Source organism: Pleurodeles waltl, chromosome 5, assembly GCF_031143425.1.
Source record: "Pleurodeles waltl isolate 20211129_DDA chromosome 5, aPleWal1.hap1.20221129, whole genome shotgun sequence".
Classification (NCBI taxonomy): Eukaryota; Metazoa; Chordata; class Amphibia; order Caudata; family Salamandridae; genus Pleurodeles; species Pleurodeles waltl.
Genome location: NC_090444.1, coordinates 1,657,257,546 through 1,657,272,745, shown reverse-complemented (window position 1 = coordinate 1,657,272,745; position 15,200 = coordinate 1,657,257,546). Strand labels below are relative to the sequence as shown.

The 15,200-nt window shown below is 43.2% G+C and overlaps 1 protein-coding gene across 2 annotated transcripts in view; it reads left to right on the top strand.

Annotated features, from left to right (window-relative positions):
* The window catches only part of OSR1 (odd-skipped related transcription factor 1), a 29,245-nt gene extending 14,264 nt beyond the window's left edge, over positions 1-14,981 (top strand). For both annotated transcript variants that reach the window (XM_069235982.1, XM_069235983.1), the window contains exons 2-4: positions 503-573; positions 7,623-8,320; positions 13,996-14,981. In XM_069235982.1, the coding sequence (XP_069092083.1) occupies positions 503-573; positions 7,623-8,320; positions 13,996-14,131 (905 nt within the window). In that variant the 3' untranslated portion in view covers positions 14,132-14,981. The remainder of the gene's footprint in view (positions 1-502; positions 574-7,622; positions 8,321-13,995) is intronic.
* Positions 14,982-15,200: the final 219 nt, after the last annotated feature.

Here is a 15,200-nt window from a genome sequence, read left to right as displayed (position 1 = left end):
TGAAATGGAAAAATAGAAGTACCTGATTGCTTCGGATTAGTACCGGTACTCTCCAATTAAAAGTATTACGTTTTTCTTGGGAAGTGCAGGTACTCTCCCTCCCAAAATGCCCATTTAAAGACCCCTTTGTGTTACTCTTCTGACACTTGCACGCGATTCCTGAACAATACGTATTTGTGGTTGCCAGCTGTGTTTCTTTTTTGTTTGGAGCATTTGTATTACACGCCTTTCTCTCATGAGAAATGTTTTTAAATTGATCGATGGATGCTTGGCCTGCTTACACGTAAGGAAACCTCGCGTTACTGCGAATTCCGTACGCGACTGTGTTGCTAGATACACGCACGAATTCACAATCAAATAAAAACGCAATTTTTACAGGGCAGAGCTTTGCCCTTCGCAGTGACGTTGGGGCACACGAGCCCACGTCTTGGGAGGGCACCTGCTGTCCAGCCGCTGCACATGTCAGGTTTAAATAAACACGTGTTTATGCCTCTCTCCCCAGGTGGCACCAGAAGTAAGGGCCGAGCGTCTTGTCGGATTCCGCCCCGCAGCACTGCCCAGCACGTGTCTGAGGTAAGCTAGGAAGTCCAAATTCAGCCGTGTAAATAAAGCCAACTGTTGTTTATTTCGACCAAACAATATTGTGATTTGTATCGCAACGTAAGGCCCCCTTACATAATGTTTTTTTAATTTTTTTTTTTATATAAACGCTCAAGTCGTCACTGTAGTGGCACTTTTAATTTCCCGCATATTGAGGACAGGGCTCTTTTTTGCCTTGGATGGGTTGCAAAGGTGAGCGCACGGTTATTTTGACATAAACATTAAAACACAATTATCCAAAATCGGGCCACCTGCAGCAAATCCCTGTGAAATGTGAAGGACATGCGTGGACCATGTGGTTCATCCCACCTAGATCCCTGCACGTTTGTGTGATGCAGATATCTAAAAAAAAACTTTTTTTTTGTTGTTTGGGGTTATTATAGCGACGTGGCCCGTGCTTTCAGGTGTGCATGTCCTTCTACCTGGGTGGAGTTAACAAACGTGACCACTTACCTTCCTGTATTGTGGTAGGTCGAAGTAGCGGATACGATATTATTGCCATACAATATATTGCCTGATATATAGTGACCCTCCCCGTTACCGAGTTAATGCCATACAATATAATCGTTGCGATATGGTGACCCTACCGCTATAGATCCAAGGCATGGCAAATAATGACACGAGTGCGAAAGAATAGCCACAGACAACATATTTTATTCTTCCGCCGTCATTAAGAGGTAAGCACGCCTCCAAAGGTGTAAAGTTAAGAAAAAGACTAGTGTCGTGCACTTGACAACGTCCCTCGATCCTGTGGTCGGCGTCACTGCTCGCAACTCAATAACTGCCCCTCAGTCTCCATAGGGCCAGCTCCCTTCTGTATCTACGGAATTATCACCACTGCACTATCTAGGAGCAGACTGATTTTATAGGATGAATCATTGTGTCAGGTGTGCTTACACTTACCACAGAGCAGGCCATATTTGAATACTATAAATCCGTCAGAATGTTTCTACAAACTTCATCGCCCCTTTACCGGTGAATGAACCAGACTCGCGGTGCTGAGTGCCCAACACTGCGCAGTTACTAGTCCCGAGCAACCAGCCTGCGCCGTCTGGCCCGGAAGGATTGCGCCCACCCCGTGGGCTAAGAGGACTGCGAACAAGCTGGCACCTGCCCCAGACGAGTGAACCGGCCCAGACCGCAGGTAACCGCCCCCCGCCCCCAATCAGGCGAGTGAACCGGAACAGACCAGGTTAGACAAGACATTTGATTTTTACAAAAAAACATTTCTGTAATATACTTATAAAGGTTTTCAGCTAGCCCCCATAGGTGTTATGTACTTATAAGGACAGTCAATCAGCCTTTTTCACCAAATTATGTGTGTAATATAGGGGCGTTCTGCTGCCCTCTTCATCCATTGGTCTGGTATTATGTCATTCAACGTTTCGTCCACCCACTACAGCAGCATGGGCGGGTGAGTCAACCCCGTTCAGCCACTGGCTGACTTCACTGTGAGCAGCCGCACTCTGTCCTCTCAGAAGGAGCATGTCCACACACCAAGTAGTTTCCTTGGGTGATAGGGACTGCTTCTTGAGACCTTAAAGTATTTTTGTTATTGGCCAGTTTTTTTTTTTAGATTGATGACGGGCGGCCGTGCAGCTTCCCCCAACAGTAATGATTTGAGGAAACTGATAAAACAAGCACTAATAAGGCAAAAAGGCTGGGGTTCAATGCCAGATCTATTGGCCTGGTCAGTGCTTATATTTATTTATAGTTAGTTTGCAGTATGCGGTATATGTATAGTGTGGAACTCACCTATTCTCTGATGTTTGGGCGCGTTGGTTTCTCGATGGCATGTGGTTTTCTCAAAAGAAGGCATCTTCAGGGAGATGTGGGCACCAGGTTGTTGGCCTCCATTTGACTTGAGTATGTGTAGACTGTGGCCCAGATTTACCAATTAGTCATGCAGCACAGTGCAGCAGCGAAAAAATGCGGTGGTGTCCGGCGTGACAGGGAGGGACCTGGAGAGCGCCGTATCTACAGAGATATGGCTCTCGCTTCCCCTCTCCCTAGCGCTGGTGCTTGTTTCAGGTGCTATGTGCCACACACACACACCTTTGTGCCGTAGTGCAAGGATGTGTGCTTGAATCTAGTAGTTTAATACTGGAAGGCTACCCTTCCAGTACAAAATACTATGCCTAGACAAGTTTTAAAACTTACCCCATGTTGTATGTGTGCAGCAGCACGGATGCAGCATGCATGCAAAGTCGGAAAAGAAAGGAGAAATTAAAACATTTCTCCTTTTAACGCCTGTTTTTAAAAGGCTTTACCTTTCGGTGCAAAACCCTTTCTACTATTGTTAGTAGATATGGGGGCTTATTTACAAACCTCCTTGTACCGCCGGTGTGTCACTCTTTATATGGGCAGCATAAAGGGCTTGTCAATAAGCCTATGGGTTGTTGCATGGGACCACCATGTATCACCCATGTGACGCCCCCTGGCGCTAAGTAAAGCAAAGCAGTGCTTTGCGCTACTTGTAGGGTACTTACCAGCGCAAAACAAGTCTTGCACTGGAAAGTGAATTGGGGAAAAAATATTTTGTGCTGGTTTGCACCACATTTGTAATGCTGACCCTGCGCAAAATGTTTTTAAATCCACCACTGTACTGTTTAAGGTGAAAGGTCTCCCTACAGCATTGTTCGGTAGGGGTCGGGGCAGATTTTGTAACTTCCAACTAACCCTTGCGACTTTTACCTGTGTCACGGGATATACTCGAGTGCCCTGCAAAGAAGCGTTGAGTTCTCAACCATTTACCATAAGGCGGTAATATTTTGCCCTGGTTACTGGCGACTGGTTATTCCCCTTGCATGTGGCCTACATGGTTGTGAGGCCTATGTGTATTGTTGCTCCTAGAAGGGGCTATAATTATTGAACTAGGTTCTAATAGGTCGGGTATCACCCCTACTGCTTGTTCCCTGTCCTCGTGCACCTGTAACTACTCTGTCCTTTCTGACCTTGGATCTATTGTTCAGTAATTCTTCGTCCCAAAGGCATTGCGCTGCCCATTGGGATGAGCAGTGTTACTTTCTCAGAGCCTCGTTGTCTCTGGGTTTTCACTTGCAGCCCCTCCCCGTGTCCCCCCCACAGAGCCGCTTCGTCGGCACTCCCCTATTCACAAGGCCCCATTTATCTGCCTGCCTATCCCTTCAGCTACCCCTGAAATTACACTGATGTATTAATGAATGCAGTGCATCAGCCTAAAAAGATATAGCCCAATGTTTCGGATTTTGTCTATTGTGTGTGTGTGTGGTTTTTTTTTTAATGGTTTAAACGTTAGTCAAAAACACCCGAACAACACTATTTCACAAAACATTACTAAATTCAGGCACCAAGAAGAGACAACGCATGGTCTGTTTATTTAGATTTTACATAAACTATCCTAAAAGAATATTCATTCTGAAGTTTTAATACAGCCACGTGTCCCTTTGTATTTGACAGCATAATTTCTGGTTGCATCTTATTTTTTTTCAAGTAAGAAGCATATAAAATATTTCGAGATAATTTTTTTGTGCGCAAACACGGGATTGCATGTAAAATTAACTAATTACAGCCATCGTTGTTATTCTCAGATTCAAGTGGGATCCACTCACCAGACCTTTGCAGGAACGAGAAAGAGACAAAAATGTCCACAAATTGCAGTTCTTTTTACGCATGTTCTCGTTTAGTGGATTTATTTCCCACGAGAAAATATTGTTTTATCAAGTTCGACCCATACCAACTGTCTTCGAAATACGGAAGTTGTAAAGATTAACATGTAAATACAGATATCAAACAGATAAGTTATAGTTTCTTCTATACGCGTCCTGCAGAGTTTCTAAAATGCCCCAAAAAAATGTTTTACTCTTTTTGTACAAATAAACAAAAGACGTTTACATGTTAACAATTGAAGGCGCGACTTTTGTATAGTGGAACATGAGCACGACACATACACATCCGAAGAAACGTGCATGTTTAAGATGTGCTATTTTAGAGGCACGGTGTGCAAAGATTAGTTTGAATAGTGCGTTTATTCCATACAAAGGATAGATAACACAATTTGGGATACGGCCTATCTGCTTCCGGTAACATCCCAAAAAACGACCTCTTCCCTCTTTGTGTCCAAGTCGGAGACCATTTGTGGGTGCGCGAGCTCGTCTTGGCGACTGCGTGCTGTGGGCAGAGTCGATGGGGCCCTTTGTTCTTCGCAGGCCTCCCGTATGTAAACATCTCCTCCCCTCGAGTTTGTTCTCACGTGGCGTGACCTCATTCTCGCGTCCCTCCTTCCAAGTTTTCAAGGCAGCCTCCCAAACCAAATGGTACAAACGCCTTTTTATTAGTAAAAGAAAAACACAAAATAGGCTTTATCTAGAGTACAACACGTTCTAGAAAAACAGAGGGGAACGTTGAATAGGGCTACACTGTCATGGTTTTGTTCTTTTATGGTTTTCCATTGTTCTGTAAAGTAACAGTATATGGTAAACTGACTTTGTCCCCATTTGCCCTTGTGACAGGGACATCTCACAGTTGTAATAATTTTATGCACTCCAAAGAACTCGATTGACCCCCCCACACACACCCACAGCGACACATATTTATGCCTGGCGCCACTGTATCTTTAAGGTACCTGTCCTGCAGGGAATGGCTGCCTGGCTCACACTGCGCGTTCCTGTCTGACACATCAGTTGGCCAGTTGAGGATGGTTTGTACTGGATCCAGTTCTTGGCAAGCAAGTGCCTTTGATAATGAACTGGCATACAGAAAATTACAGTTGATCCTGGTTGCATCATATTTAACCAGTAGCGTTTCCCATGTGTTTTTCCACTGCGGTCAGGTAAGTCCTTGTGAGAAATCATTATCTGCATCTGGAGACTTAAGACACAATCATTATCTGAAATATCCACCGTGGGGAGTTCGTACCATTGTGTCTGCAGTCTGTGTTTATGAAGCCATTTTTGAAAGCTTCCTTGATCTCAAGCTAAATTTTCTACAAATGCCTCCCTCTTGTGTCTTTTAACATTTTAGGGAAGGGCTCATGAGCCCACCACAGAGCGAAATCAGATCATGCTTCCAGAATGAGCAAGATGCAAATCATGTCCACTGAACTTCTTATTCTCAAAATATTATAGTACATTTTCATTGTGAATGGCCTTTAAACCGGACTTGTTTAAACTATTCAGGAGGTAGACTAACCCAGCTATAAAAAAGATACATTTCTCGTGCCTGCTGATTTACTACGTCCTATGGTACCAGGTGTTTGCGGATGAATCTCTGATCCCCTGGATCGGTGGGAAGGTTCCACCTGTCATTTAAACCTCAGGTGAATCTGATAATTAAGTCCTGTGTGTGGACAATGAAGAAGTAAAAAAAAATTCTCCCTTTCATCCCTCAGACCAGTAGAACCACCGTCATTTTGGCCCTGGTCATTTCCAGATTGGATTATGGGAATGCGCTTTTACTTAATCTGAATAAAGAATCTCTGCACAGACTTCAGTTGATGCAGAATACGGCTGCCAGGCTGCTACTAAGACTACCTCGTGGGGCCTCTGTTAAGAGGGGCCTTAAAGATCTACACTGGCTTCCGATCATCCATCGGCTTTCTTTTAAGGCCCTCTGCATCACTCACAAAGCGGCTCATGGGATTGGGCCTACAACACTAACCACCAAACTAAAATGGTATAAGCCTAATCGCTTGTTGCGTTCAGCCGGTGCCTATCAAATTCAAATAGCCTGTACTAGGAAAGTAAAATGGGGAGACAGAGCTTTTACTATTGCAGCTGCTAAAATTTGGAACTCTCTTCCACTGAGTATAAGGCAAGAACACAACCATTTAACTTTCAGGAAACTGGTCAAGACATGGCTGTTTCCTCAATAAGTTTGGGAGCTCCTTTGCTTAGGTCTTTTCGGCCTCACCCAGTTAGCGCTTCGATGCCCGAGGGCCGGAATGCGCTTTATAAATGCCCAATACATACATACATACATAGTGGTGAATATTCACCTCGCTTAGCGTCCTTAGAAACACTGATGTCAAAAAATGCTCTGTGAATGAGAGTAAAAGGTATTAGCACATTGTCAATCTACGAAGTTGTTACCTTAGTGTTCTTCTGTCCCGGGTAGCAAAATGTGTGGGAATGTTTGGCTTAAAGGTTCCAGCTGAAGTAACTCACTTCTATCTGTTTATTTCTTTAACATGTCCCTCACTAGCGGCAGCTCACAGTATCACACTTGTTCAGGCTGATGCACTACCCAATCTCCTCTGTTGCTTAACAGCCTATCCCAGTTTCTCTAAGTGTTCAATGACCAAGGTGTTGACCTTCCAAAATAGGGATATCTGAGTGGTGTTCGATCTGACAAAGAAAAACCGTATATCCAGGTTACATTTCACATTCGTTTGCCAAGTGTTGCTCTTCTGGTTAAAATATGTTGCAGGTCATTTGGAAACATATTGACGTCACTACTCATAGTTTACTTGGCCAATCACTTTCATTAAAAAAAAAAAAAAAAAAATCTCTTTGGTCTACAGGCGACCAGACTTGACTACAGGATGTACAGGAGATATTAAACCCCACAACTAAGTATGTTGACACTCTGGAATAGAGAGTCAACATCCGTAGTTGTGGGGATAACATCTTGATTTGGCAGTAGCATTGTTGTTAAACCAGTTGCCTAACCAGCTACATTTAATAACCTTACGTAAATGCTTTAAGGATATGGTAAAAAGGCAAACATCAAATGTGTAAGGTGTCCTTTGATGTACTCTGGATTGTATATGTTTGATGTATTTTACTATGTGATTTTGTTTGTTGTAATGTATCACTCGCTGGTATTAATTCATTGTGTAGACATGATTAATGCATTATTACTAGGTACCTACAATATAGTTTGTGTATAGGTATTGTTGCACTTAAACACATAAAAATACATTGTATTGTTGAAATATGCATTGTTGGTACTGAATGTGTGCAGCTATATCACTTTGAGGTTACTATATCATTGCCTTTTTTCTTTCTCTTATAATTTACCTCTTGCATACTTATTATTTTCAGGCACATTCTTCTGGACCCCTGGATCATTTAAAGGAGACCAATCACGAAGGAGCTGCCATGGGTAGCAAGACTCTTCCAGCCCCAGTGCCCATTCACCCCTCTTTGCAGCTGACCAACTACTCGTTCCTGCAGTCCTTCAATGGGCTTCCAGTGCCAGCAGACCACCTGCCCAACATCTACGGCTTCAGTGCCCTCCATGCAGTCCATCTCCACCAGTGGACCCTCGGCTACCCTACTATGCATTTACCTAGGTCCACCTTCTCCAAAGTACCTGGGGTGTCAGGTTTGGTGGACGCCAGGTTCCAGCTGCCAGCCTTCCCATTTTTTCCTCACATGATCCACACCAAACAAGAGTCTGCAAATGGCGCTCTGAAAGTGAAACCAAGGTTTGATTTTGCCAACCTTGCAGTGGCAGCTACCCAAGAAGACCACTCAAAGCTGGGCCAGCCAGATGGACGCGGCTCTCCTGCCTTGAACTCTCTTCTGGATGTCACCAAACTCTCCTCCGAGAAGAAGCCAACTCGTGGAAGGCTGCCTTCCAAGACTAAGAAGGAGTTTGTGTGCAAGTTTTGTGGCAGGCACTTCACTAAGTCCTATAACCTTTTGATCCATGAAAGAACCCATACTGATGAGAGACCCTACACATGTGACATTTGCCATAAAGCATTCAGAAGACAGGACCACCTTAGAGATCACAGGTATGACAGCTGACTGTGTGTTATTGTGATTTCAAGAGCATCCCATCACCTATGAACCCCTACTTAATGCTATGAGTAAAAAAGACCACATTTGTGAACTGTTTCTGTGCTTTAACACAATACTTATGCTTTCTACAGAGTCCACCATAGAAAGCAACTCTGCTATTTGTGGGCTGCAAATAATTCTCTTTTTTCAGGTCTACAGAGTACAGACTGATTCCTTTTTAGATTCTTTCTCTGCAAATATATATCTTGTCCGACTACACTAGAAATAGTTTCACTAATCCCGTTACTAGTAGTGGTGGAAAAAGGGGAGCAGATTCGCCAATTCCAACTTTTAGATATCTCTGACAAACCTTTGCAAACACCCTGAGTTTATGTAATAGAAACTGCAAGTAAATTCAACTTCTAGTTGGTCTTTTTTCGTGCTCCAAAATTGTAGCTGATACATTTTTCCCACAAATACTTTTTTATAGGATAATTTAGGTGAAAGTCGCAAACTTAGCTGTTTTATGAAGTGCAAAATCGTGCACGTTGCCTAAATCTGCCAGTGACAGTGTATAGTTACGAGTTTCTATTTGAAAGTCACACATAGTAGTTTACCCAGAAATGTGCTTTCTTTGGCATTGTAGATAATCAAGAAATATTCTTCCATGAAATAGATACACTTCATTTTAGCTTTTAAAAACTGAAATCAAGCCCTCCACATTAGACATAAACTGGTCTACTTGTAATCTGTACCAGTGTCCGTTAAAGACACAGAAGCTATTTGCTGATTGGGGCCGAAATGCACCCCTAGGTAGCTGAATGAGAGAGCACAACACCCAGGGCTGTGGTTGAAACTTGCTTGACGTCTTGGAGCCTCAGTGGTTCACTGTTGTGTTTGTATCAACCCAAACTTTAGGTAGTCAGTTAGCAAAACACAACATTCAGATGCATGTCCTTCTTCACATACTGAGTGATGAGTTGCAGGTACAATTTCTAATAGAATATCAGTAGGACTATGTAGCCATCACTCTAGGACCATGTAGCAAACACTCTACGACCACGTATCCACCACTCTTAAGACCATGTAGCCACTACTCTAGGACCATGTAGCCACCATTCTAGGACCCTGTAGCAACCACCCTAGGACCATGTAGCCACCACGGTAGCACCCTATAGCCACCACCCTATGGTCATTTAGCCACCACTCTGGGCCCAGTAGCCAACACTATAGGACCACATAGCCACCACTCTAGGACCACATAGCTGCCACTTTAGGAGCACATATCCATCGCTAAAGGATCATGTAGGCACCACTCTAGGACCATTTAGCCACCACTCTAGAGCCATGTAGGCACCAGTCTTGGACCATGAAGCCACCACTCTTGGGCCATGTAGCCACCCATTCCAGCTAACATACAGTTACAAATTATGTTCTGTGGCTCAAAACAGTCAAATATATATTTTTTGTAATTGTTGAAAACACAGCTACATTTACACTGATCTCTGGTCTTTCAATTTGCATCATCTTAATATTCATAATTATGTCATACAAATATGTAGTAATGCTTAATAACACGAAGCAGACTGTCCCTTTTTTGGCAGGTTTCTCACTGCCAATATGCACCAGGGCAGATATTTGTGAAACCACATTCGGCTTGGCTGCTTGTTACCGGCCTCATGCCACTCTGCCTTTTCATGTTTTATAAATGGAATTATGTTACAAAGGCAAATAACATTGCATGGGCTGAAATACTTGAACAAAGAACATTTCTCTTCCGTCGTTTTTTTATTTAGCCTGTAAGTGTATTTACGGAAGAGGACCAACCATTTGCAGATAAGTCTTGGCCATACGCTGAAAGGAGCAGTCAAGTCCAAAATGCTGGGCATGGTTTCCCTGACTCCATTTATGACTGTGTAAATGAACTTCATAAAAGCCTAAGTCCACACCCTGATGGCTCCATTTCCTATGACATCTTAAAGAGCACGCTCAGATCAGTTCTCACTATCCTTATCCACCTCTATCCTTACTCACAGTCCTGGTTCACATTGGTCATTTGTGTTAAAAAAAAAAGGCCCAAAGGAAAGCACTTACAGTTATGGTGTAAGACCCTCACCCAGGAAACACGACTCATACAACACAAACCTCTTCTTTTGTCCTTGATGCAGCCAAATGAGTGTATCTAACTAGAGCTTACTTACTACCTAAATCCTCGCCAACAGAAGCTATATTCACGGCCACTTGGGGTATGCGGAGGGAAAGGTCCAAATTAAGCAGCAGGGTTGGCTAAGCTATACTGCAAGAATAGGCAAGTTATGAGGCATAATGCAGAACATTTTGTGATGGTATTACTTCATTATTTTGTCATTTTTACCCTTGCTGACACAGCCTTAGCAGATGTTTCACCTCAGTAGTACCACTTTAACATCTAAATCCAGCAATAAGCTACTAAAAGATGACTAGGCAACCTTTGCAAAGGGCATTCCACTGTGTGGCAACACATATCACTAGTTTTTTAGGAACTTTTGTTCTGTTTGAGCCAGAATCAAAGTTTTTTTGTTACAATCTGCAATTTATGCAGCAAATGATAAAATATGTAACATGTGCGGCAAATTCATTCTTATGTTGAAAAAGCTACAACCACAGAATCACATAAATCAAGTGTCCTTGGAAATATGGCATGAATGACTCCCTCTTTTCACATGTCACCTAGACAAACCTCATAATTACTCTTGTATCTAAACTTTCTTCACAGTAGATACTCACTGTGCAATTTTCTCAAGTACCCCATCCATCCTACACCCCTCCTTCCCTTCCTTCTGTATACCACTTATCTACTAATCGTGCCCTACATCTCCTGCGGAACCAAACTCTTCTGTGCTCTGCAAATGCCCATTGGCCCTTTTGATAATCTCCTCCTACCAAATTTTTAAACGTCTGACTGTATCTTTCAATTTTTGACCTGTCCTATGTCTTTGTTTTTTTACTTTCCCTGCTACCAGTGTCGGACTGGCCCTTAGTGAAAACAGGAATCCCCTACAGACTGGTCTGGCAGTCCTCTGGGCTGTTATTCTGACTGTTTGTGGGCCTGTTGTATAGCCTGCTGGACCAGTTCATGCTGTTAATTTCCCTGATATTAAAACAAACATTGACTGCCTCAAGTTCAAACCCATAATGCCTTAAAAACCTGGCAAAAGACATATACAGCATGTCTTTACAAGTTCAAAACTGCCTCAGTTTACAAACGTGGCCACTTTTTTAGCTATCGAATTCACTAACAGGGCCACTTTTATTTTGGTGCTCGGGCCCCAGTCTGGCTCTAACCACATCTCAAACATTGTCAGAGTCATCAGTGTTACATTCTCATTCACCTTCAACGCTCTACATCTTTAAACCCTGTTTGCCTCTGTCATGTTTCAAAACATTTCCTCAATAGGCCTCTCTCTAGGGAACTGGACTAGTTTTTCCACACCTCTGACTTCTCTTTCTCAGTCTCCTGCTAACCCTTGTGTTTGGCACCTACCCACTTACCACTTAGTGTACACTGTGGCTCATCCCTTGGACTCCTCCTCTTGAGTCTGACACATCCATTAGTGATATTACATCCTCCTTTGAGTTTTCATAGCATCCGTACTTTAATGATAACCTATTATTCTCCTCCTCTCCTTTCAAGCAAAAAATGTTGGCTTTCTAACTGTTGTAAGTCAACAGGGGCATTCCTCTCTCTTATGCTCAACTCCTGTAAGATCCCTTTACTTCCTTGCCTCAGCTGCTGCCCTCTCGTGCCTCCTTTGCCATCATACCTCAAAACCAGGCCACTGGAATTGTGCTGCGGGAGAGGGCCAAATTACGCAACAAGGTTGACTAAATTATGCATCTTGAAAATGCAAATTATGTGGCATAATGCAGCAAATTTTGTTTAAAGTACCCCTTCATTATTTTGTCATTTTTACACTTCTTTCCACTGTTGCACACCGGTTTCACCTCATTAGTGCTAGATTAACACCCGAATATAACAATAAGCAAGAGAAAGTTGACCGGTGAACCTCTGAGAAGGGCCTTTTACTGCGCGTCAACCCACGTGGCCACGTTATCGCTAAATTTTGATCAGTTTGAGCTGGTAAAATCTGCAGATTATGCAGCATATGATGGCAAATGTGGGGAACCCATAAATATGCAGAAAACAAGATCACATAATTCTAGTGGCATGGCTTAAATCCCGGTCCTAGGCCAGGGAGCAAGGAGTCCTCTTCAATTCTATGAGCAGCACAAGTCCTTTAAATCAGCCTCTGAGACAGACATAGACTCCACTTGCAAAATACTGTAAAACATACGCCTGCCCCTCCCCTTTCAAATATCTAGCTACCTAATTATTGAGTTGAGAATGAACCCACTGGACTATTTTAACAGGGTATTCCTAATTTCACATTCTAATAATATGACAAAAGTATCATAACGTTGAGCTGCGTGCCATTTATCTGGCCCAAAATGTGTACCACCTTATACCACTTGCACGCAGCAAAGTGGCTGTGTGCCAAAAATAGACCACAGTATAATCGTCTCACATTGGTGCTGCCTCTCTGCCTGTTACCTAACTGGTGTGCGCTACATCCAACTACATCCCTAGTGCCCGGACGGCACCCGGTCCCCCCTTGCTATAGCAATATCACCATTTTCACCCTCTCGGGTCAGATTTTTCAGACTACTTTGGCCTCTTTTCTGGGATGCTGTGCCCTTACCAACTGAAAACCAGGCCCACACTCGCTGACTTCCTGTGCCTTTAACTTCCAGCTGCTGAACAGGAAATCTGATTATGGGTACACTCTGAGTAACCTGTGCTTAAAGGATTTTAACCTATTTTGCCTCGATTATTGGCTTACACACTGTGATTGTGCCCCCTGCTCAAATTACCACATAACAGCATTACATAACATAAATATGTTTGAAGAGTGCACATGTATGTATCACAAGTGGTATCTTATTGATTTTTCCCAACTCGTTTTACTGAAAGGATGAAAGGCTGAGTGAGTCTGTGACCTTAGGGTGGAATGGAGAGCCTTGCACTGAGCGCCCAGCACCTTCATGTAGTCATCAGAGCTATGAAGGTTCTTATGAGCCAATTAGAGCTATATAGAAAACTTCTGTTAAAAGGGCTACAACGCTCATCTCCTATTCCATAGCATGATCTCTAGTTAATTACGATGCAGAAAGCGCGGTCAGTCACACAGAGGCCGTGGACCTGGTGACATGTGAACACGCTGCCTTACGAGTACATACTTCCACACAACCCAGGTCCTGAAAGTAAATGTCGAGCCACATTTACTAGACAATATTCATACTATCATATTACCACCAGCACAAACCAATGAAGCTCCATAATTTCCTCCAAAGAGATCGTTTGCATGATGTAAACATCAGTGGTTTGTGGGGAGGTGACCTGAAGGTTTGGGAGGGGAGGAATGCTTCCCACTGCACCAAGTGTTTTATGCTGCAGTACCCAAGCCGTGTTCAGGGCAGAGCCGCCATGAAACACTTCCGGTCCGCACAGCATCCATGACCCAGAAATTGTGGAAGCCATTGGGACCCACAATGCTCCTTAAACTGAGGGGGCGTGAAAGCAGATTCTGAGTCTTTGCCATGCGTGTAAAATAATTGTATTCATTGTAACATCTGCCTCCTTTAATTTCAGATACATCCATTCAAAGGAAAAGCCATTCAAGTGTCAGGAGTGCGGGAAAGGATTTTGTCAATCCAGAACTCTTGCTGTGCACAAAACACTACACACACAGGTCAAAGAACTCAAACCCACCAAAATAAAATGCTGAGGGGCTGCTGAGCAAGAACTGGAGTTGCTGGTGTTTTCTAAAAACACAGACAGATTCACAGCCGAATGCGGAGGAGAACTGCCGACCAAGCGAGCACTGCACAGACTATGCAATAAGGACAATTCATTTAGAAGTGAGCGTTCCTGGACAACATGTTCTTTGAACAAGACCAAGCAAACGAAAGAAATTCACATTCTGCCTTGGATGTACATCTTTAACTTTCACATCTTCTAACTTTTGAAAGAGAAGAGCTAACGCTATTGGCAATTTCATCGGTTTGTGCCTTTTGCAGCCATTAGATCACAGGAAAACTCAGAGCACAACTCACAGGGATAGGCAAGGAGCTCGGGTTTCTCTACATTGTTGCGGAATAACTTATAATTCTGGTCAAGGTGTGTTTTCTTGCAGTGATACCGAATAACAAGACTGTTGTGAAATGCGTTCAGCAATGCAGTAGCTCAAAGAGCCAAAGTTTGCAAGAAGACTGCAGACTGTGCAACCAATGGACTGGTGAATGGGCCTCGTGGCCCTAATCTGGTGCCTTCAAAGGGGTCACACAGGACTTGTTGTGTGTGTCAGATATCGACAATCACCTGGGCACCCTCACGCACAAAAGGATGTCCTTTCCCTTCAACCAAAGCTACCAGGATCTCGAATTAAGTCGTGAAAAGGGCTGCAGTTTAACCACCAAATATTCCACTGCAAGCTTTAAGAGCAGTGTGTATATAAGACATTCCAATGTTTTTAATATGAATATTGTTGTATGGCACTTTATGCTGATTATTGTTAATTATCATTTATCACTGGATTTCTAAATGTATGAAATAAACTGTTTTACAGGCTCCAATTATCCAACCGTGCCAAGAGTCTATAATGTGGTTCTATATACTTTCTTTAAGCGTTCTTGAAGATACAACATTCCAGAGGGACCAGGGTGACACAAAACACACTTCTGTGGTTTTCCACAGAGAAACTTAGGTGATCACACGAGATTAGAACCATGACTGGTCAGTGTTTAAATGCCAGTAAAGGTACAAAAAAGTTTTTTTCTCTGTTCTTACATCAGAGC